Below are 23452 nucleotides of genomic sequence, written 5' to 3' on the forward strand. Positions count from 1 at the left end.
ATAGAGGCTGAGTCATTGTTGGAGGCACAAACTGTGTTTTGTGCTTACTAGTCGATTTTTAAGATGATCATAGTAGGTAGGTGGGTTGGTTAATTCGTGTACCTCCCTGTTCTGCATATTCCGCTTCTGCACAGTCATTGGTTTGGTTTCCACCGCTGCAGCCTGTTATGTGTGGTTGTCGGGGGTGTGTCTGTCCTTCTTGACTCTGCAGCCTGCGTTCTGCAGGCAGATGSCTCCTTTAAGCATAAGGTACTGCAGATATCACGACATTGCACAATGGATGTTTAAATTATATAAGGAGTTTAGCTCAATACATAAAACAGTAGGCAGCAGCAAACCTAGCAGCATCCTCCTCCCAGCCGTATGTCTTATCTCTAGCTATTTACAGTGGCATGCATTTCCCTGGTTGTCAGCAGGATAATACTGTAATAATGCTGCAAARGACACACAGCAGTTAAACTATATTCAATARGTTATATGAATGATGATAACATGGKCATATACCGCCAGTAATCAAGTAGTTTAATGTATATAGAATATAATTGTAGTTCTTTCAGTCAACTCMGATCTCACTATGGGTCATTGGTTAAGCCTCATTCAAGCACTTCTAACAGGCCAATCTATATAACACCCTGCAATGCCCTGGTTTCTTCATTCTTTGCCTCTTCACAAGTCTATTTGGTTACTGGCTCGTTAAGTAGCTTTCTTCGGAAAACTAGCTCTTAAATGTTCATTTCGGTGTGGATTTGATATTTCACTAGGATCACCATTCGCTGTTGCAAAACACCCGCTACCCTTCCTGGGAGATGCCACMCACCACGGAGCRTTGAGTGGCTTCTTTTCTATTTTCAGGAATTCTGTTAACTTCAGCTTCACTTTACCGATTTGAAGTGAGCTTGTTAGAAGCACTTTTTGTAGTCGGCTAGCTACAGTTCCCCTGTGGCCTACATGCAATTAGCATTGAAAGCTCGCTAGCCACTGCTTTAGCATCCCGCCTATAGCAGGTTTCCATTAGTTTTGGTTACTTTTACCTGTGGTCTCTAGCTCACCATCGGTTCCCACCGTTCAGAGTWAACTGAACATTCCCATGTCTTTGTTAGCTAGTGGGCTAATGGCACCCCCATTCAGTTTGTTTGGCTAACACGAGCGGTGCCGTTTTTTTCCAAGTGTTACAAAAAAAAAAAAAAAAGCACCATCCCTTTTTAAAATTATCCTGTAAAAGATGACCTAGCTGTGTGTTTCTACCTCGAGTTCTTGGTTTACAAACCGAGTCACTACTCGGTATTTGACGCGATGGCTAGCTAGCATCTTTGTTAGCTCTACTTTCACTACACCGAAAGTATAAAGACTGTATTTATTTCMCACCACCCTGGTAAATAAAGCTGTCTGTTTCTGCTTACCTGGCTSAAGATCACGTTACCCCGTGTCTCTCACAACTTTGCGTTGTAGTAGCAGGGTGTTGAGTAGCTAGCTAGCCCAACAATTATTCCATTTGCTTTCGTCTTTTTTTTTTTTACCTCCCCAATTTCGTGTTATCCAATTGGTAGTTAGTCTTGTCCCATCACTAACTCCCATATGGACTCGGGAAAGGCGAAGATCAAGAGCTGTGCGTCCTCCAAACATGACCCCACCAAGCCGCACTGCTGCATGACACAATGACACAGCCAGCCGCACCAATGTGTCGGAGGAAACACCAGACACCTGGCGACCATGTGTCAGCGTGCATGCGCCTGGCCCTCCACAGTAGTCGCTTGATGGGTCAAGGACTTCCCAGCCGGCCAAGCCCTCCCCTATCCCGGACCACGCTGGACCAATTGTGCGCCGCCTCATGGGTCTCCCGGTCACAGCCGGCTGTGACCCAGCCTGGATTCGAACCAGGATCTGTAGTGACACAGCTAGCACTGCCTTAGACTGCTGTGCCACTCGGGAGGCCCCATCTAAACGAGATGTCGACAGGCTTACCAGCCAAGTTGTCGACAGGCTGTAATACAGCGTGCTCTCTCTCATAGAGGGGGAGAGCGGGACGTCGGCTGTTTTATGGCGGTCATAATATACATTGCCTCTATGCTCTGTCGTGTTCGAGATTGGAATGTAAACTGTGGAACACAGAGAGACCCTTGGACTTCAAAAGTTTGAATAATTAAACAATATTTCTATTTTTGAGAATGTGGGAGTGGTCCGTGGACAGTCATGTCGAGTGTGTTTCATTTGGTGATCTCATGAAGGACAGAACACTCATTACGGTGTCTTTTGGTTGGGTACACTTCTTTAATTATGGGGTTCACATCTAAATATTGTGAAATGTATATGATTAAACGTGAGACTATTTGTGAAAAGATGTGATGTTAACCCATACTTTCTCATTTAGAAGGTTTTCATATAAAGTTAACCAAGTGAGCATAGACATTATGTCGGAGTCAAGGATCGCCATTTTCTCAGTGAGTATAAAACCCACTCCTGTCGAAATGTACATTAGACCAGAAAATATGGAGCTGTTGCTACATGTTGGAATGGTTAAGAAAACTACAAACTGAAGTCAAACAAYGCCGGGACGGAGTCCCTACGTTGAAATGGCTACAACTCTATAGGCCCAGGAGACCAGACTGTGTGTAGTGTTGGCTACACGGCTGGAAATGGTTCAACTCTGAGACTATCGATCACTACAGAAGAAGAGCAAATCCTAGACGTATAATTACTAGTCTGCACCTGGAAGTTACGTAAGCCCTAGTACTAGAATACCGACAACCGCGGAAGAATCTATTCTATGCAACGGCCATCTGTACGCCTGACGTTTCCAKTACAACAGACACTATCCAGAGCYGCTGAGAAGGCTACAACCATGAAATACATTGTGACTTCTGGGGATGTTAACCAGAGAAWCTCTGRTGAACTGACTCTCCAGCAGACGGACCGGTGATTCCAACAGAGGAGACGACATGCGGTCGTAAATATATACCTTGCAATTATTTTCGAATGAGCGGCCGTTCATGTGCARAGGATTAGCATTTCAATGAATATAATTATCAACAGTGTGTAGTGAATCCATTTTGTCTTTCTCGTTCTTTCTGTCCCCACCCCTTTCCATTGTCTACCAAGCCGTCATACTGCTTTAGCCCACTAGGGACTTAACACAATGCATTGATAGTAACCAATAACTATATTGTTTATGTATTTCTGTGATTTGGTTAGTTAGGTTTAATTATTTATTTACTAACTATGTGTATATCGTTGATTCATTATGGAGACTAGGGTTCGTGCATATATCCAAGGGTTTGCGATATTCAGAAATGAGACTGCGATAATGGTATATTAATATGAGACTAATCGATAAGATATGAAAATATCTGAAGTCGATTCGGGAAATAGAAACATGTCGTAAACATTTTCCCGGGGTGCCCCAACTTCCTAGTTAATTAAAGTTTACATGATTTAGTTTAATCACGTATTAATAATTACACAGAAATGATTTGATAAAATAAGTCTTCACATTTTAATGATGGTCACAGACACGACACTTGCAAAGCTTGTCCTGTCAATTGTGGGAATGATTCCTATCGGCCTTGTGCTACTCGTTGACCATGCTAGCTGTGTGCAATGCGCTAAGCTTGGCCCTGGTGTCATTAAATGTTGAGTACAGTACATGCGCACATCCATTAGTCCACAACGCTTGGAGAATGTGTTTACTTCTGAACAATGTTTCCTTTATTATCACCATTTCCTGCCATAATGTTCCTGTCATAACCTTGTTTAGTTCTAAACTGTGTGTGTGTGTCTATATGACCAAGTGGGAAGTAGGGCAGCTAGCTAGAGGAGAATATTGATCAGTCACAAACAGAACTAACTGTTCCACAGCCAGAATGCATACAGTATAGGGAAAAAACGAATCTTCCCCCCCTCTGGCTCTGTATGGATTGCATTTGGGTTGTGTCAGGACAGCAGTGAAATCAACAGTAGCATGAGGCATGGTGACGTTGGGGTCAATAGTGCAGTGTCCCTGTGACCTGTAGGGTYTGTGTTGATAAACAGATGGACCCTGTGTGTGTATGAGTACATGGGCTTTCCATGTCTGCCGGGGTTAACAGATCAGCCAATCACGATCTCTAAATGTCCCCACCTACCGATGGTCAAATCAGCTTTCTTGTGTGTTTTAAACTGATGACTACATACTATACAGTACATAACGCTACCATGTGTTTATTTTTATTGATGTATGCATGGATAGTGCCGTCTTGCACTAACTACTGATCCTCGTCAGTCAGTCGTTGGCRTGTTAAGTTCTGTACAGAATGTGAACAATAAACAACAGTGCACCAGCAGCAGGTCTCTGTGTGTGAATGGACCCATTGTTCTGCTGGTATAATCTCATGCAGTACTTTTCCTTCCCCCGGCTCTTTAWGCCTAGATGTGAGGTAAATGTATTTATCTGCTTGCATACACACTGAACACTGCCTCGGACTAGTACAGGGGTCCTGAGGTTCTGTAGGGAGACCTCATGGGAGGGGAGTGGTGTATGGCTTCAACGTACTTGGTTGGTAGATTCCAGGCTGTTTTAGGGACTCTACAAGGCTCCATCTCTAACTCTGCAGACTGCAAAGCCTCTTGTGTTTGTGCTATAGGATCCAACTGTGACCAGCTCAAAGCAGACCAGACCCACATTATCTGACCTGGAGTTTTGATCAGCTGTGAGGTTGTTTGTTTGGTACACCATGTACTGACCTGTCGCTGTGTGAAGCTAGGCTATAAACTTGACACCTAGACAGGCTGACTGGGAGCTGTATTTGAGTGCAGGGAGATTCTGAGTTGATTGGGGTCAGGTCCGTTAGGCAGTAACCTTCCACTGAATCCCGACTTCAGCGAAGTTTGGGCCTGTATCAGAGTGCTGGCGGGTATTTTCTTAGGTGTGTTGGGTTGCTTCTGGTTTTGGTCAATACCATAGCCCGGTTGGAGAGTGGGATCCTGCGGTGTCAGTCAATATCCTAACACAGCAGGGTGCTGGCTGTGTATGTGAGGTGAGCGGGTTGGTTCAGTGGGTCTGGGGGGGGGTCAGAGGAGATGGAGGACTGCAGCGGCCTAGATTAAATCTCGCAAGAGCAACCTCAGTAAGTTAACATGACCTATCTGTTTATAAGACCTCTGTCTCCCTCAACGTCAGTAGGTTCATATGACCCATTTGTCTGTCTCGATAGCCACAGAATATTTTACCTGTCTTTTCTGGGTAACCGTCTCCTAGCCTGTCTCTGTCTCTGTAGATGTCAGTTTATTGGTTAGACCAGCAGCTCTGGGGTGTGAGGCACAGCACTCTAACTGGAGGGCTCAGCTTCCCCACTGTGTGTGGATGAGTGGGATATGGATTCATAGGAGATTGCACTCGAACAGCAAATCAGTTTCTTCTCAGCTGGTTAGTGAAGGGAACAGGAGAGACACTCTGGCATGTTACAGAATGTCTTCGCTATTTAAGGACACTTGAACCACAAACATGACATTTGTGCATGACTCTGTGCCTGGGTTTAAGGCATTGTACTGGGGTTCGTTGTGGCCAGAGAAGGAAGTGAAACAGACAYGCTCTGTTACTGTGCCTTGGTGACCCAGGGTAAACTGCACTYATGATTCTAAAGCTTAAGTGTTTGCGAAGCACACTAGTGCATCTGTTCTCTCTGCTTGGAGCACAGGTGTGCTTTCCATTGTATTCATAGCTCTATTTAATTATCACTTCTGTATAAAATGTATTTTAAAGAGTATTTCCAGGCACTAGCATTTTGTCCCATCCTAAATTGGTTTAGACATGATTCTTCCGCTCCCTGGGCTGGGTATAAAGACATATGGTGTCTCCTATTACCCTGGAAGAGGTGGTCTTTACTGATATATCCCTTAACCAATGTAAACTACGCCTTGTTCCAATTATTGCTCTCACAATTTCTATTTGGCGCAAAATTGAAGGACAATGTAACTGGGAATCAAAATGGCATGCTATGCTCCAATATTTCACAATAATGCCTTGCGAACTGGAGGGCAGCCTCCAGTTGGAATCTGTACCCTTTGCCGAAATCATGGACACAATGATTTTAGAACATTCCAAGATTTTAAAGACTCATATACACGGAGTATACCAAACATTAGGAACACCTTCCTAATATTGCATTGTACCCCCTCTCCTTTTGCCCTAAGAACAGCCTCAATTCGTGCATGGAAAATGTGTCAAAAGTGTTCCACAGGGATGCTGGCCCATGTTGACTCCAGTGCTTCCTACAGTTGTCAAGTTGGCTGGATGTCCTTTGGGTGGTGGACCATTTTTGATACACACGGGCAACTGTTGAGTGTGGAAAAACCCAGCAGTGTTGCAGTTCTTGACACAAGCCGGTGAGCCTGGCACTTAAATATTTTGTCTTGTCCATTCACCCTCTGAATGGCACACATGCACAATCCATGTCTCAATTGTCTTGAGACTTTAATCGATCTCCTSCCCTTCATCTACACTGATTGAAGTGGATTTAACGAGAGACCTCAGTAAGGGATCATAGGTTTCACCCGGATTCACCTGGTCAGTCTGTCATGGAAAGAGCAGGTGTTCACAATGTTTCTCAGTGTTTTTTTTCTCCTATTTTTAMAATTTAGGGAAACCCAACTACCGAACCATCCAATGATGGGATTTAKAAATAAATTCTCTGTCCTCCCGAAAGGATTGATCTCTAATATATAAACAACGTTTGGAAAGCTTATATTCTGAGCTAGCCATTTTAAAAAGTATGGTCCACAGATCTAAGTGAATCTGAACAACCCTTTAACTGGAACAGAATATGGAAAAATATAGTCTTGACATCCCGTAATCCAAACCATCAATTTAAACATTTTAATKTTGTTCACAGACTGGTGTTTTAAATACAAGGAAATGTTTTACAATGAAATTTGACCCAACTGTTTACTGTTCCACCTAAATCAGGTAGGCACATTCCTTCATATAATGTGGGAGTGCACTACAGTTAAATGCTTCTGGGACAAAGTTACAAAATTCATTCTGAGGTGCATGAACATAAATATTCAATGCGTTGCATCTACTATGTTACTAAACTTCAGTAGCTCCATGAATCTTTCAATCAATCAGACTTACTACTGGCAGGCAGCACTGCCTCAAAAAAAATTTGACACTTCGATGGCAATCGCCCCAGTCACTGTTAGAACATTTAGAATGATTGACAATGAGAGTGAATGATGCTGGTCAAGTAGCAATTGAGGCCTGGACAGTTGTGATAAAAAAAAAAAWWATTKAACCTTTTTTATTTAACTAGGCAAGTCAGTTAAGAACAAATTCTTATTTACAGTGACGGCCTACCCCGGCCAAACCTGGAAGACGCTGGGCCAATTGTGCGCTGCCCTATGGGACTCCCAATCATGACCAGATGTGATACAGCTTGGATTCGAACCAGGGACTACAGTGACGCCTCTTGCACTGAGCTGCAGTGCCTTAGACCGCTGCGCCCCTCAGGCGCCTCCCGAGCCCCCCAAATATACTTGGCTCCGTAAAGAATAATCTCAGCTAAACAATAAAGYCCAGCATATTTTTACATTTTATTTTGAACTTGTTTCAGGCCCACAAGGAAGGGGTGGAATGGGGAGAGTGGATGTAAAAGCATCCTCGGTTGATCTACCCTAGATGTTTAGGGGGGTAAAGGGGGTGGGGGCTTAGGGCAGGCAGGCCCAGTGTTGGGTCCAACTCGTTGACCTGCTGACGGGATGAAGAGTGACAGAGTAACTGGCTCTGCCTGATTACTCCAGTCATTCAATACCCATTACACAAGCATGGGGAGAGGGACGGAGGCCTTTCTGTTACATTACCCAGCATGCTTCTCTCTTATTACCTAGCYTGCCTCTCTGTCCTGTCAGCTGATGTCTAATAGGGTTACAGGCATTCTCTGGCACTTAGCACGAGGTCACAACTAAGCTACTTATACCACGCAGGGCTCTAGTCGAGACTAACTTTTTCCACGGGTGGCACTGGTGCAACTAACTTTCAGTTGATGGCCACAGCACATGATTTGGTTGCACCAATTTTTACCGGACCGGTGTCCCATAACGTCAGCTCTGGGATTCTATCCAGCAAACTTTCGGTTACTGTCCCAACGTTCTTAACCGTTACGCTACCTGCCGACCCTATAGTGACCTACCCTCCATCCACACATGCTTATACTGAACAAAATATAAACGCAACATGTAAAGTGTTGGTCCCATGTTTCATGAGCTGAAATAAAAGATCCCAGAAATGTTCCATATGCACAAAAAGGTTATTTTTCTCAAATGTGGTGCACAAATGTGTTTATGTCCCTGTTATTGAGCATTTCTCCTTTTGCCAAGATAATCTATACACCTGACCGGTGTGGCATATCAAGAAGCTGATTAAACAGCATGTGCTGGGGACATTAAAAGGCCACTCTAAAATGTGCATTTTTTGTCACACAGCACAATGCCACAGATGTCTCAAGTTTTGAGGGAGCGTACAATTGGCTTGCTGACTGCAGGAATGTCCACCGGAGCTGTTGTCAGAGACTGTAATGTTAATTTCTCTACTATAAGCTGGCTCCAATACTGTTTTTAGAGAATTTGGCAGTATGTCTAACCTGCCTTACCACCACAGACCTCGTGTAACTATGCCAGCCCAGGACCTGTGGTGTCGTCTGAGACCAGCCACCCGGACAGCTGATGAAACTGTGGGTTTGCACAACCGAAGAATTTATGCACAAACTGTCAATCGTCTCAGGGAAGCTCATCTGCATGTTCATCACCAGGAAATTGACCCGACTGCAGTCGACGTCGTAACCGACTTCAGTGGCCAAATGGTCACCTTCAATGGCCACTGGCATGCTGGAGAAGTGTGCTCTTCACAGATAGTTTCAAATGTGCTGGGAAGATGGCAGCCGACTTATATGGCGTTGTGTGGGCAAGTGGTTTGCTGATGTGAACAGAGTGCCCCATGGTGGAGTTATGGTATGGGCAGGCATAAGCTACAGACAGTGAACGCAATTGCATTTTATCGATGGCAATTTGAATGTCGTGATGAGATTCTGAGGCCCATTGTTGTGCCATTCATCCGCCRCCATCACCTCATGTTTCAGCATGATAATGCACGGCCCCATGTCGCAAGGATCTGTACACAATTCCTGAAGCTGAACATTTCCTAGTTATTCCATGGCCAGACATGTCACCTGTTGAGCAGGTTTGGGATGCTCTGGGTCGACATGTACAACAGCGTGCTCCAGTTCCCACCAATGTCCAGCAACTTCGCATGGCCATTGAAGAGGAGTGGGACAACATTCCACAAGCTACAATCAACAGCCTGATCAACTCTATGCGAAGGAGATGTGTCACGCTGCATGAGGCAAATGGCGGTCACAACCGATGCTGACTGGTTTTCTGATCCACGCCCCTACGTTTAGTTTTAAGGTATCTGTGACCAACAGATCCTTAGTATCTGTATTCCTAGTMATTTCAATTGACTGATTGTCCTTATATGAACTGTAACTCTGTATAATCTTTGAAATTGTGCCTTTTTTTATATTTTTGTAAGTTGACAATCATGTTTCCATTGATTGTTTGGAGTGAAATCTTTGCTCTATCTCAAAGGGTATTATTGTTTGAGGGTTAACCGGTAGAAATGAGAGTGATGGAGAGCGAGAAGAGTGACACTGCGGTAGTATAAATCTCCTATGGTAGATAATTAAGGAGATGGTGGTAGAGGAAACTGAATTATACATGTAGCCCTACAGGTGGGAGTAGCTGCTCTTTTTCTCTCTCAATCTCTTTCGTTCTTTGTCAACCTTTCTCTGCCCCCCCCCTCTTCACCGGGGGTGGACATCTACTGATCGGTTTACTTACTTTTTTTGTCTCTCATCCTCTGATTTGTTCTGTTTTGATTTTGACCCCTAGTGTCGCAGTGCTGTTTTGGGATCTGAGGGTGATCCTGGTGACATGTCTGTCTAATCACACTGTACAGCCTAGCATGATTGCTATGTAAGGTTGCTTCAGTACATAGTCGACTCAGAATAAGATGGTACGTTAGTAGCAGCATGTTTTTTTTGGCGCAGCACTATTCAGAGAAAGACTGATCAAAGGCTGTGGAGTAAAGTAATACCATTATCTATATGGGGGGGTTCCATTAATATGTGTGTAGCTTCTAGCATGAAGTCAACCACTGAGTTATGACTGGTGTGTGACAGGACGTTGTACCGTAGTAGTTGTATGGAGACGAGTGTTGTGATGTGGGTAGTCATTTATAATGGATGTTAGTTCCACAGGCTGTGGAGCTGTGTTTCTTTACTGTAATTGACATTCCCATAGACAATAAGTACCATGAGCGGTGAGCCTACGCACAACAACAGACAGTGGTCTAGTGAAGGGTAAACACTGTTTCTACACCTTTTTTGTTGTTGTTGCTTTTATCCACCTTTTGCTGGAAAAAAAATTGCATTGAAAATATGGGGAGCGTTACTTAACTCACCGCGAATGCCGATCAGCGTTTGGCCACCTATTTTTATCACTGATATTAGTTTTGACAACAGTCACCTCAGCATTGATCTACAGTATGGCAGTGTTTACCCTACCATTCCTTACCATTTGTATAAGGGCGGTGGATCCCCTCACGTAGCTCTGTTGCCCCCGAACAAAGAGTATGGCTTCTATTGTTTTCAACTGACAACTCTGATTCCCAGATGGACTGGATCTTGCTCATCTCGTCGTCTCCTCCAGTACTTTTTTAAAATATATWTTTTTTATATTGCAAATTGATTGTGGCTTCTATAAATGTATTTGTCTGCGTAATTTCCAATCCCCCATATTTTATATGTCCTTGTTTTCCATGAAAACATACATGAAATGAGTTGCAAAATGAATAGGAAATATAGTCAAGACGTTGACAAGGTTATAATGATTTTTAATTGAAAGAATTGTGTCCTTCGAACTTTGCTTTTGTCAAAGAATCCTCCATTTGCAGCAATTACAGCCTTGCAGAAGATTGAAAAAAAAGTGTTATGGACAGACAAATCTAAGTCTGAGGTGTTCGGATCACAAAGAAGAACATTTGTGAGACGCAGAAAAAATGAAAAGATGCTGGAGGAGTGCGTGACGCCCTCTGTCAAGCATGRTGATGGCAATGTGATGGTCTGGGGGTGCTTTGGTGGTGGTAAAATGGGAGATTTGTACAGGGTAAAAGGGATCTTGAAGAAGGAAGGCTATCACTCCATTTTGCAACGCCATGCCATACCCTGTGGACGGCGCTTAATTGGAGCCAATTTCCTCCTACAACAGGACAATGACCCAAAGCACAGCTCCAAACTATGCAGTAACTATTTAGGGAAGAAGCAGTCAGCTGGTATTCTSTCTATAATGGAGTGGCCAGCACAGTCACCGGATCTCAACCCTATTGAGCTGTTGTGGGAGCAGCCTGAYCGTATAGTACGTAAGAAGTGCCCATCAAGCCAATCCAACATGTGGGAGGTGCTTCAGGAAGGATGGKGCGAAATCTCTTCAGATTACCTCAACAAATTGACAACTAGACAACTTATTTTGAATCCGGCGTCGTTTTGTGTATCAGTTCATGTTCGTTAACCATGTGCCTCCAGTCTGTGAGAGGAGCTGCCCTCTCTCTCCCAGTATTCATGAGGCTCTGTGGTTGTGTGTGTGCAGGGACAAAAGGTGAGCAGGAACACAGGGCTAAGCTCCGGCATGGGGCTAAGAGGAGGCATGGTCTGCCCAGTCACCCGATGACACCTGACACTACTGGAGTCAGCCAGGCGAGGAGAGAGGGAAGGAGGGAAAGTGGTCAGTAAGAAAAGAAGAGGATGAGAGAGACAAAGAAAAAGTGAGGAAACGAGAAAGAAACAGGACGTTAGTGAAACAATTACCAGAGTCTCCTCTCGTCTGTCAGGTGTGTATTGACTAGTGACCAGCCTCTTAGCACCTCGATCACTCTGTAACCTCTGTGGCTCTGCTCAGGGTACAGGGCAGAGCAGTGAAAGGAGCCAAGTGGGACAATGTAAGAGGATCACAATCTCATCCCGTGATTATCATTCTGTACTGCAGTCTGCAGGGGTTGAAATTGTATCACAGCACAGAAGCTACCAGAATAACACAGTTATTATTCTGAAACGGCCCCATGTMAAGATGTGACAATGTGATCCGGAACATCTCAAATGTTTTGGGTTTTCATATTTTATTTTTACCAGATTTTGAACAAAGACAAATAGATTCCAGAATACAATTTACATATCTGTCTGTATGTGCATTAACAAAGAGGGTAAAGAAATCTGATGATCGTCATCAAATTTTATTGGTCACATATACATGGTTAGCAGATGTTAATGCGAGTGTAGCGAAATGCTTGTGCTTCTAGTTCCGACTATGCAGTAATATCTAACAAGTAATCGAACAAATTCACAACGACTACCTTATACACACACATGTAAAGGGATGAATAGAATATGTACATATAAATGTATGGATGAGCGATGGCGTGCCCCATAGGCAAGATGCAGTAGATGTTATAGAATACAGTATATACATACGAGTAATGTAGGATATGTAAACATTATTAAAGTGGCGTTATTTAAWGTGACTAGTGATACCTTTTATTAAGTCCATTTATTTAAGTGGCCAGAGATTTGAGTCTGTATGTTGGCAGCAGCCTCTCTGTTAGTGATGGCTGTTTAACAGTGTGGGTGGACCATTTCAGTTTGTCCGTGATGTGTACGCCAAGGAACGGGGTGCTCACCCTGCCGTTTCCTGTAGTCCACGATCATCTCCTTTTTGTTGACCTTGAGTGAGGTTATTTTCCTGACACCRCACTCCGAGGGCCCTCACCTCCTCCCTGTAGGCCGTCTCGTCATTGTTGGTAATCAGGCCTACCACTGTTTTGTCATCTGCGAACTTGATGATTGAGTTGGAAGCGTACATGGCCACGCAGTCATGGGTGAACAGGGAGTACAGGAGAGGGCTGAGAATGCACCCTTGTGGGGCCCCAGTGTTGAGGATCAGCAGGGTGGAGATGTTTCCTACCTTCACCACCTGGGGGCGGCCCCTCAGACCCAGGGTCTCGAGCTTAAGGACAAGTTTGGAGGGTACTATGGTGTTAACTGAGCTGTAGTCAGGGAACAGCATTCTTACATRGGTATTCCTMTTGTCCAGATGGGATAGTGCAGTGTGATGGCGATTGCATCGTTAGTGGACCTATTGGGGCGGTAAGCAAATTTGAGTGGGTCTAGGGTGTCAGGTGGGGTGGAGGTGATATGATCCTTGACTAGTCTCTCAAAGCACTTCATGATGACAGAAGTGAGTGCAATGGGGCGATAGTCATTTAGTTCAGTTACCTTAGATTTCTTGGGACAGCCATCTTGAAGAATGGGGACAACAGACTGGGATGGGGATTGTTTGAATATGTCCGTAAACACACCAGCCAGCTGGTCTGCACATGCTCTGAGGACGCGGCTAGGCATGCCTTCTGGGTCGGCAGCCTTGAGGGTTAACACATTTAAATGTTTTACTCACGTTGGCCACGAAGATGGAGAGCCCACASGCTTTGGTAGCGGGCCGTGTCAGTGGCACTGTATTGTTCTCAACGCGAGCAAAGAAGTTGTTTAATTTGTCTGGGAGCAAGACGTCGATGTCCGCGACTGGGCTGGTTTTCTTTTTGTAATCCGTGATTGACTGTAGACCCTGCCACATTCGTCTCAAGCTTGAGCCATTGAATTGCGATGATACCAGTCGTGTGTGTGTGTTTTTCAGAAGAGGAGTTGAGGAAGCTACGAGAGGAAACCAATGTGGAGAAGATAAAGGAAGAGCTGGAGAGAGAGAGAGGGAAGAGGCTCGACCTCGAACTGAGGATGAACGAGGTGCTAAAATCCAGGTGTGTGATGGAGAGAGTGAGGGGAAAAATGTGTGTCGTCTCATTCTCTAAGTGTTGCTTGCTTAGAGAACACTTAGTTAGTCACTTCACTCTGTCTGTCTGTGCTACCTTCAGTGCTGCAACCCTCCACTCCCTGCCTACCATCCTGCCTACCCCAGTGAGTTGTCCTTTGGTGGGGTGGATCACCCTGGGCTGCAGTGGGTATAAATAGCTGCCCCTGCAGCTTGGTTGGCACATGGCAGGGAATTCCTCAAGGACCTGTGTGTGTGCTCACTGTAGTGTTTGTGTATGTGTCATAACCAAATCACGCGCTTCTATATCAGAGCGCAGAGCATGGCGCAGCAGTTATGTTAGTCTTGGGACGTTCACTTCTGTGTCCCAAAACTATCTTTTTGGTATTTGTTTCATTAGTCCATTGTTGATGTAGTCCCAAACATGTTTTGCATGTCAACAATCAAGTTTAACATGTATAACTTTCAAAATGCAGAAATGCTGCAAATACCAAAATAGCGTTTTTGGGTGGAATTTTCCTTTTAAGTAAAGCTTCGGGTTCACCCAGTCTACTCAGAATGGATTCAGTGGCATTTTAGCTCCTGCCAAAAGGACACCATGTGGAATGTCTCCTTGGCCTTACAGTAAGGTCCACAAGGCCATAGAGGGGGCATGAAGACACATTACCAAAATCTTAGGGTGCATAAAGCTCATGAATGTTTGTTTACATAGTGTTGCAAAGACTCACTCTTTCTGTCTTTCTCCTCTCTTTTTCTACACTTCTATCAGTTTGGAAGACTCGCCGCCACAGCCTGCCCGTAAACCCCCGTCTCCAACGCCTGCTGCCAATGGCAAAGACACAGGTAAGCAAGGCAGAAAGTGGACTATGACGTAACACCTATGACTGCTGATTAGTGTACACCAAAAACTGCCCCTACCTTTACTGTTTATGGAATTGAAGAGACCGGATTGATACTGCTCACACCTATCCCAGTCCTTCAGATCTGCAAAGACTGAAAAGGATAAGGGAATAATCTGTAGAAAAGTCACTAAAATCAGATGCCAGTTTCGGTATTTAACGTGCTAAGCTTTCAAGCTTTGGGTCAGAAGAAACCTTTGTCAGAAACAGCAGTAACTCTCATAGATCACTGAAATAAAAGGGTTTGTAGGGCCACAGGGCAGCTAGGGACTGAGAGACTGTGGGAAGGTGTTCAGGACTCAGGTTGAAGCCAGTGGGACTGTAGAGCTGAAGRGAAAAGGACAGGAGACAGAACAGGGGGAGGAACTGACTTTTGCTCTGACTCTGAAGGACTGGGATATGTGGATGTGTGTGTTTTACAGTGGGAGTGTGTAGGGATGACTATTCTTGGAAGACTGTAATAACCCTGTGTGGGGGGGGGATTCAGGATGGTGGAGAATCTATTTTCTCCATGGGGGATTTCATATATGTGACTCACCACCAGGATTCGATCTTATGTAGCAAAATTTGAAATGGTGTTTTTTACATTGGATAAAAGTAGAGACTCAGAGCTACAAAATGGTATGTCGTACACTGCATTTTTGAGGAACAATGGGAAAGTAATTCTGCTTTGAAAGTTAATAAACTTGTAAACTCCCTTTTGAGAAAATGGCCGTTGAATGTTTTCATATCGATTGAAGAGCTCTTCTTTGACTTCACCCATTCAGCAWTGTTCACACCCTCTTAAGCTTTGGCCCCACCCATCTCGTTTTGCTTTCTGAGCGCACAATTGAYGCTCTGTCCAATGATTTGCTTACCTCTGGATAACATGAAAACAGCCTAACCAGCTCTGCTGGCAATAATTTCATTATGCTTTTTTGCCGAAGTTTACTGACACCGGCCATATTCAACACGTGTTGTACACTTTAGCTTAAGACACGTACAGTTGAAGTCAGAAGTTTACATACACCTTAGCCAAATACATTTAACTCAGTTTTTCACAATTCCTGACATTTAATCCAATTTATTTTAAGAATGTGAAATGTCAGAATGATAGTAGAGAAGGATTTATTTCAGCTTTTATTTCTTTCATCACATTCCCAGTGGGTCAGAAGTTTACATACACTCAATTAGTATTTGGTAGCATGGCCTTTAAATTGTTTAACTTGGGTCAAACGTTTTGGGTAGCCTTCCACAAGCCTCCCACAATAAATTGGGTGAATCTTGGCCCATTCCTCCTGACAGAGCTGGTGTCACTGGTTTGTAGGCCTCCTTGCTCGCACACGCTTTTTCAGTTCTGCCCACAAATGTTCTATGGGATTGAGGTCAGGGCTTTGTGATGGCCACTCCAATACCTTGACTTTGTTGTCCTTAAGCCATTTTGCCACAACTTTGGAAGTATGCTTGGGGTCATTGTCCATTTGGAAGACCCATTTGCGATCAAGCTTTAACTTCCTGACTGATGTCTGGAGATGTTGCTTCAATATATCCACATAATTTTCCTTCATCATAATGCCATCTATTTTGTGAAGTACACCAGTCCCTCCTGCAGCAAAGTACCCCCACAGCATGATGCTGCCACCCCCGTGCTTCACGGTTGGGATGGTGTTCTTCGGCTTGCAAAYCCCCCCCTTTTTCCTCCAAACATAATGATGGTCATTATGGCCAAACAGTTCTATTTTTGTTTCATCAGACCAGAGGACATTTCTCCAAAAAGTACGATCTTTGTCCCCATGTGCAGTTGCAAACCGTAGTCTGGCTTTTTTATGGTGGTTTTGGAGCAGTGGCTTCTTCCTTGCTGAGCGGCCTTTCAGGTTATGTCGATATAGGACTCGTTTTTACTGTGGATATAGATACTTTTGTACCTGTTTCCTCCAGCATTTTTACAAGGTCCTTTGCTGCTGTTCTGGGATTGATTTGCACTTTTCGCACCATAGTACGTTCATCTCTAGGAGACAACGTGTCTCCTTCCTGAGCGGTATGACGGCTGTGTGGTCCCATGGTGTTTATAGTTGCATACTATTGTTTGTACAGATGAACGTGGTACCTTCAGGCATTTGGAAATTGTTCCCAAGGATGAACCAGACTTGTGGAGGTCTACAATTTTTTTTAATGAGGTCTTGGCTGATTTTTATTTGATTTTCCCATGATGTCAAGCAAAGAGGCGCTGAGTTTGAAGGTATGCCTTGAGATACACCTCCAATTGACTAAAATGATGTCAATTAGCCTATCAGAAGGTTCTAAAGCCATGACATCGTTTTCTGGAATTTTTCAAGCTGTATAAAGGCACAGTCAACTTAGTGTATGTAAACTTCTGACCCACTGGAATTGTGATACAGTGAATTATAAGTGAAATAATCTGTCTGTAAACAATTTTTTTTTTAAATGACTTGTGTCATGCACGAAGTAATGTCCTAACCGACTTGCCAAAACTATAGTTTGTTAACAAGAAATTTGTAGTGGTTGAAAAATGAATTTCAATGACTCCAAACTAAGTGTATGTAAACTTCCGACTTCAACTGTAGCTAGCTAGTTAAGTAGGTAAACAATGAACCTAGCTAGGTAAACAATGYGTAAGATCACACACGTCATRTAACGAACGAGCCAGCCAGCTAACGTTAGCTAGTTAAACAACAATGAACATAGTGGTTCTTCCTTTAAAAGTTGCGGCATACTGCAGCACAGCTTGCAGGGTGCTGCAGAATTCCATGGCACGTTATTTAAGTCTCAGCCATTGTTGMCAGAATGATGCAATTTACCACAATATGCCACCATCTATCACGAACGACCGCAGCATAAGCTCAACATTTTTATAAGGAAGAACCACTGTACTAACGTTACCCTGCATGAATCTGCTGGGAGCTAACCAACCAGGTTCAATGTTGGCTAGCTAACATTAGGCTCTAACTAGCAAAGCAAACGGCTCTGGGATACGAATAATAACGTCAGCTAGGGAGCCATCCAGCTAATGTTAGCTAGCTAACAGTACACTTTAGCTTAAGACATGTAGCTAGCTTGCTAGGTAAACGTGTAAGATCACACTATCATGCACGATGGAAGCGTCTCCCTGTCACGGATGCCATGCCACTGTTGCCCTAAGTTTGAAGATGTAATCCGGAGACAGGTGTTTTCTCTATCATACTCTAATTCCACTGATTTTAAAACTCGATCCTCCAGAAAGTGTAGAGCAACACTTATGCAGCTCTACTACACAATACATGTATTTCTTTAAAGCCGCGTTCGACAGGATTACCAACAGACTGACCAGCCCAAATAGACAGCGTTCTATATAGCAGACCAATCTGAACTCCTCTCTCGGCATGTCCAGCCCACTCATTATCACAGCCAATCAAGGCTCGTAATTTTAACAATTTTATTGGTATTTACAGATGGCATACAAATTTGTTAAGGCACATGAAAGTTCACATGTTCCAGAAGGCATTTTGTCTACCATCAAAAAAAATGAATGGCTCTCATGTTAAGTCGTGACTTGTGACATACGCATAGATTCCTGAAACGGAATCACACACACACACACACACACACACACACACACACACACACACACACACACAGGCTTGTCCTTAATCCCTTGAGTCAATGCAGAATACACACACACACACCTCAAACTTGGAGATAGGAAGCTAGGAACACAAGCATTTCGCTACAACCCCAATAATATTTGCTACATATGTGTATGTGACCAATAAAATGTTATTTGATGAACAGCTATTCTCATATCAAAACAATGACTTCAAAAACTCTCTCTGTTTCCCCTCACACACAGTTTCCCCATTCATATTAAAACTCTAACCCAGCAGTAAGGACAGGCAGCTTTAATACCAGTGTTTAGTGCAAACCACTTTCTGGGTGCTGAACATCCTCATTAGCAGAGATATTTTAGTGTGCGTGGAGCACAGATTACTGCCAGGCAGCCTGTCTGTCAACAGGCTGGAAGAATACACTGTTTGTGTGCGTGGGTTGGGGGAGAGGAGCTGTTGAAGTATCTCTTGAAAATACATTATTTTAGGGTTCCAGAACCAGTTGTTCGACTAGTAGCTTCAGGTGCTGGTGACACTGGCAAGGGTGTTTATTTTAGGAAATGGGCTAAGTTTTTAATCTAGGCCAGACAGGCCCACAGTGTTAGAGCAGCCTCACCAAATGTAGAATGTGTGTATGTGTGCGTACATGAATTTGTTTCTGTAAGAGAGACACAAGGAGCTCAGTGTGTAATTTAGGTTAATGGGTCTTTGGTATTAACTCTAAATTAAACCAGCTTCTTAACTGGGAGATCTATATACCTGTATCTCCTTCTGTACCTGTCTTCATTTCAATAAACAGCTTCAGGTAGTTATAGAAGTTGCCCTTAGGCACAGATCTAGGAACAGAAATGCCAAACCGACAGGGAGGCAACTTCATTGTACTAATTATAAACCTGTGCTGCCTGTAACCTCTCTTCCCGTCTCTCTCTTGTTCTCGCTCTCCCTCTTTCTGTCTTTTGAATGTATGTTTATTTATATTCAGTAACAAGATAAAAGACAAAAGAACATACATGAGTCCTCTTCCAAGTATACAATGACATAAAACACCCACCCMAAAAAAGAAGCCTAATGACAACATGATCTTCAACTCGGCCCCTCCAGACAAAGAGAAGCCGCCACAGGGGGAGACCCTGTACTTGCGGGCGTGGAGGTGGCTCTACGACAGGGTGGGGGTCTACATAGAAGACTTCCGCTTCGTCCCGGAGGAGAACACTGTGGAGGCGGAGGAACCGCTAAGTGCTAAAAGGTACATTGTTGTGTTCCTACGATGTGTTGTCAAAACCATAGAAATAGAATGAATGGGTCCACCCATCATGGAATATTGGTTTTGAATGGCAATGTCTGTTCTTGTAATATTATTTCTACGTACTGAACTAGGTGGTGAAAACAACAGTCACATTGAAAGGCTGTTGTAGTAGTCATTATCTGAACATTGTGTATTTGTTGCACCCCTCATTGCCAGTATGCTACCACTCACAGAAACAGTAGTAGTCTTCTACCCTAACCTTAATGGTAGTGATGGGAATTCTATACAGACACAAGACATCTGGACATTCTGTATACATTGCACATCACTGCATGAGCAACATGACCAGTGTGGTTTTCAGTAGGAAGTAAGCCATTTTAAAACGGTGTGAAACCATGTAACACTCACAGAAACATTAGTGTGATGTTCAGACATTTGATTGGCTGGTAGGCCCTTCCTGTCTGGGTTTAGTAGGAGGTCGTGTAAGGCAGATTAGCCACAGGGAGTGAATACAATGTCTGTGCCCTCTGGTGGTGGTTTGACCACACTACAACTCCCTGCAGCCATTGACTGAGGCTATAAGACATTGCCCTCGGTGCACTGATTTAGGATCAGCTTCACTATCCCCCAATTCTAACCTTTACCATTAGGGGGTAAACTCCTAATGGTGACATATGAGATGCAACTCATATGTCATGCTCCTCTTTACTCCACTTGAAGCTAGCTGGGTTCAGTCTAGGACTTGGCTCATTTTCCTGCTAAGCGCAGATCAGATTGTGACCTTAGGCAGGAGGCTACTGTAAACACACGCATACATACACAGTTTGAAGTGCTCACGGATTGGATAAAAGTTGGCAGCGCAGGTAGAAAGCTCTAGAAATAAAGGATGCACTGTATTGTAGCTGACCTTGTGGAGAATGGAGAGAACAGAGAAATAGATTGAGCTCTTCATTCTTCCCTCCTCGCCGCTGTGTGACTCATGAACAGAATGATCAGTGGGTTGAGGTGTTGCCACCTCCGCTAAGCAGGAAGTATTTCGCTCTTTTAGGAGATGTTTGAGAATTCTGTTCCCCCACGGTGTGGTGTCTGTGTAAAGGGCATGCTAAAGTTCATGTTGTTTCATCTACCATTGTGTGTCCCTCTCTCTCTCTCCAGGCTAACAGAAAACATGAGGCGACTCAGTGAGTATTTATTGATTTAATACCCACTCAGAACTTTCTGCCATTGAGCTACTGTTGTCAGATATTGTTGTAATGTGACAATAGGTTGATGACTGATTTATTTTTTATTTATTTTTTCCCAGAGCGAGGAGCCAGACCGGTAACTAACTTCATGAGGAACCTCTCAGCCTTATCCAACTGGCACTCAGTATACACCTCAGCTATTTCCTTCATAGTGAGTACAACTGCTCCTATCTGTCTTTAAAGGGATATATGCAAGTCGTGTACAAATCATCTAAAAGTAACTTCATTGAGCTACACAATTAATTTGAGGAACTTTAGGATGATTTGGACATGAAGTGCGAAAAATGCTAATATCGGTACCATTGACTTGCATTGGAGTTGTGCCACACATGTAATAAGTTAGCATTTGGAAACATGGCCAGGTGTAACGGTCGTCATAGTCGTTCTCCTCCTCAGACGAGGAGGAGCATGGATCGGACCAACACGCAGAGTGGGTAGTGCTCATGATAATTTATTAAATCGAAACTGAACACTAACATGAAACAAAATAACAAAATGAATACAACCGACAACAGTCCCGTGTGGCACGAATACAAACACGGAAACAAACACCCACAAAACACACGTGAAACGCAGGCTGCCTAAGTATGATTCTCAATCAGGGACAACGAATGACAGCTGCCTCTGATTGAGAATCATACCAGGCCGAACACAAAAATCCCAACATAGAAAATCAACCATAGACAAACCCACCCAACTCACGCCCTGACCAACTAAAATAAATACCAGACAAAAGAAAACAGGTCAGGAACGTGACACCAGGCAAACAAAACCAAAGCATGGATTTCTGTCATACCATGTCCATGGACTGCTTACAGGGTAAGGAAACTAATATGTAATTTGGGTGAACTATCCCTTTAGTGAGCTGTCCTGTATAAGTTTGACTAGTTAAATAAAGGTTCATTAAACATTTAAAAAATGTACTACTGTAAACATTATCTCAAGGCTTTGACACATGCTATTCTATAGAGATATCGACCAAATGTCTAATCTAATGCTTGTCTCTTCAAGTTCCTCTCATTCAATGTCCCAAATCTCCTATATTCAGTAGCGCTTGTCATTTGGAAGACTTAAATTAAATCTGATTGTGAGAAATATGATGTAGGCTAGGTAGTGTATATAATGATGAATGTCACTTGTGTTTCCTCCTGTCTCAGATATACATGAATGCTGCGTGGCATGGCTGGGCCATCCCCATGTTCCTCTTCTTGGCCATCCTGAGGCTCTCCTTGAATTACCTCATTGCTAAGTAAGACAAGCATACTACACACACACACACACACCCACACACAAATTGCCATTTATTGGTGATAATGAGTGATGCAACTACACTGAACTGTACATTCATTTTCATTTATTGATGATGATGATGAGTGATGCAGCTACACTGAACCAGAGTATATGAGTGGAGCTGGAGCGAGTAGTGGAGCGTGCCCATTTTGACTGGAGCGTGGAGCGAAATTCCCAAAGGCTGGAGCGTCGGCCTTCTCACCCGCTCCAATTTTGCTCCAGCAGCGCTCATTTCATGAGCTCAGGGCATGCCCACCCTAGCATGCATTTGTAGTTTACTTGTGTGCTGCTATAGCCCCTTGCTTTAGCTACTGAAATGGTATTCACTAAATATTTTCATAAAGAAACTGATAAAACACACAGATGCTAAATCAAGGTGCGCTGATGTAGTGTCCACAACTAAAGAATCATTGTGGAATCTGAAAAGACATGTATCCAAAAAGCATGATGGTGTACTTACTAGGTGCACATGCTAAAAGAAGGGAGTGAGGTGTGTGTGTAACAAAGTGTGTCATTGTAGCAAAGTATTTATMAACAAAACATTTGATCTCTTAAACTTTTTGTTCATTTTCATTCTATTACCTATACAATAGGCCAAAATTGATTTTGAACCAATATTATTTTAATTTTATTTAACATTTATTTAAGTAGGCAAGTCGGTTCTCCATTGTAAATTCTTATTTACAATGACAGCCTACCCCGGCCAAACCCGGACAATGCTGGGCCAATTGTGCGCTGCCCTATGGGACTCCCAATCACGKCCGGAAGTGATGCAGCTTGGATTCGAACCAGAGACTGTAGTGACGCCCAATAGGCCTGGAATATTCCCACGTTCAAGCAGCTTTCCGTTTTGATTGGGTTATTTAGCTTAAAAACCTTTAGGCCTACATATAGAAAAATAAAAAAACAACTATGCATCTCTGCCCAGCCTGGCAAGAGTGGCCAAAAGGGTGTTTAGCATCCCCAGTGGCTCTGCAAGTGTGGAGAGAATATTCTCCGCTGCTGGCCAGCTCACCAGGCACCATCGCATGAGCCTGAAGCCACAGACTGGCCAAACTCGTGTTTCTAAAAATGTATTCAAAAAATGTATTCAAAGGCACTAATAAGCCTTTTTTCGTTTAAATGGTATAAGTAAGTCACAATTTATAGACTAATGATTTAAATCCAACAAAATGTTTAAATGCTGAGCGCTTTATGTCCCTACCAGCCTATTGTGTAGCACTCGCAAATGCTTCACAATGTATTTATTTGCAGGCTATAGCCTTGAAATATAATAGCCTATTATTAGCCGTTCCT

The 23452-nt window shown here is 43.5% G+C and overlaps 1 protein-coding gene across 4 annotated transcripts in view; it reads left to right on the forward strand.

Annotated features, from left to right (window-relative positions):
- Positions 1–23452, forward strand: part of LOC111951260 (GRAM domain-containing protein 4) — a 67752-nt gene that overhangs the window by 33110 nt on the left and 11190 nt on the right. For all 4 annotated transcript variants that reach the window (XM_023969303.1, XM_023969310.1, XM_023969316.2 and 1 more), the window contains 6 exons: positions 13765–13885; positions 14666–14739; positions 19478–19622; positions 20778–20803; positions 20926–21017; positions 22024–22115. In XM_023969303.1, coding sequence (XP_023825071.1) covers positions 13765–13885; positions 14666–14739; positions 19478–19622; positions 20778–20803; positions 20926–21017; positions 22024–22115 — 550 coding nt within the window. The remainder of the gene's footprint in view (positions 1–13764; positions 13886–14665; positions 14740–19477; positions 19623–20777; positions 20804–20925; positions 21018–22023; positions 22116–23452) is intronic.

Source organism: Salvelinus sp. IW2-2015, linkage group LG3 (genome assembly GCF_002910315.2).
Source record: "Salvelinus sp. IW2-2015 linkage group LG3, ASM291031v2, whole genome shotgun sequence".
Lineage (NCBI taxonomy): Eukaryota > Metazoa > Chordata > Actinopteri > Salmoniformes > Salmonidae > Salvelinus > Salvelinus sp. IW2-2015.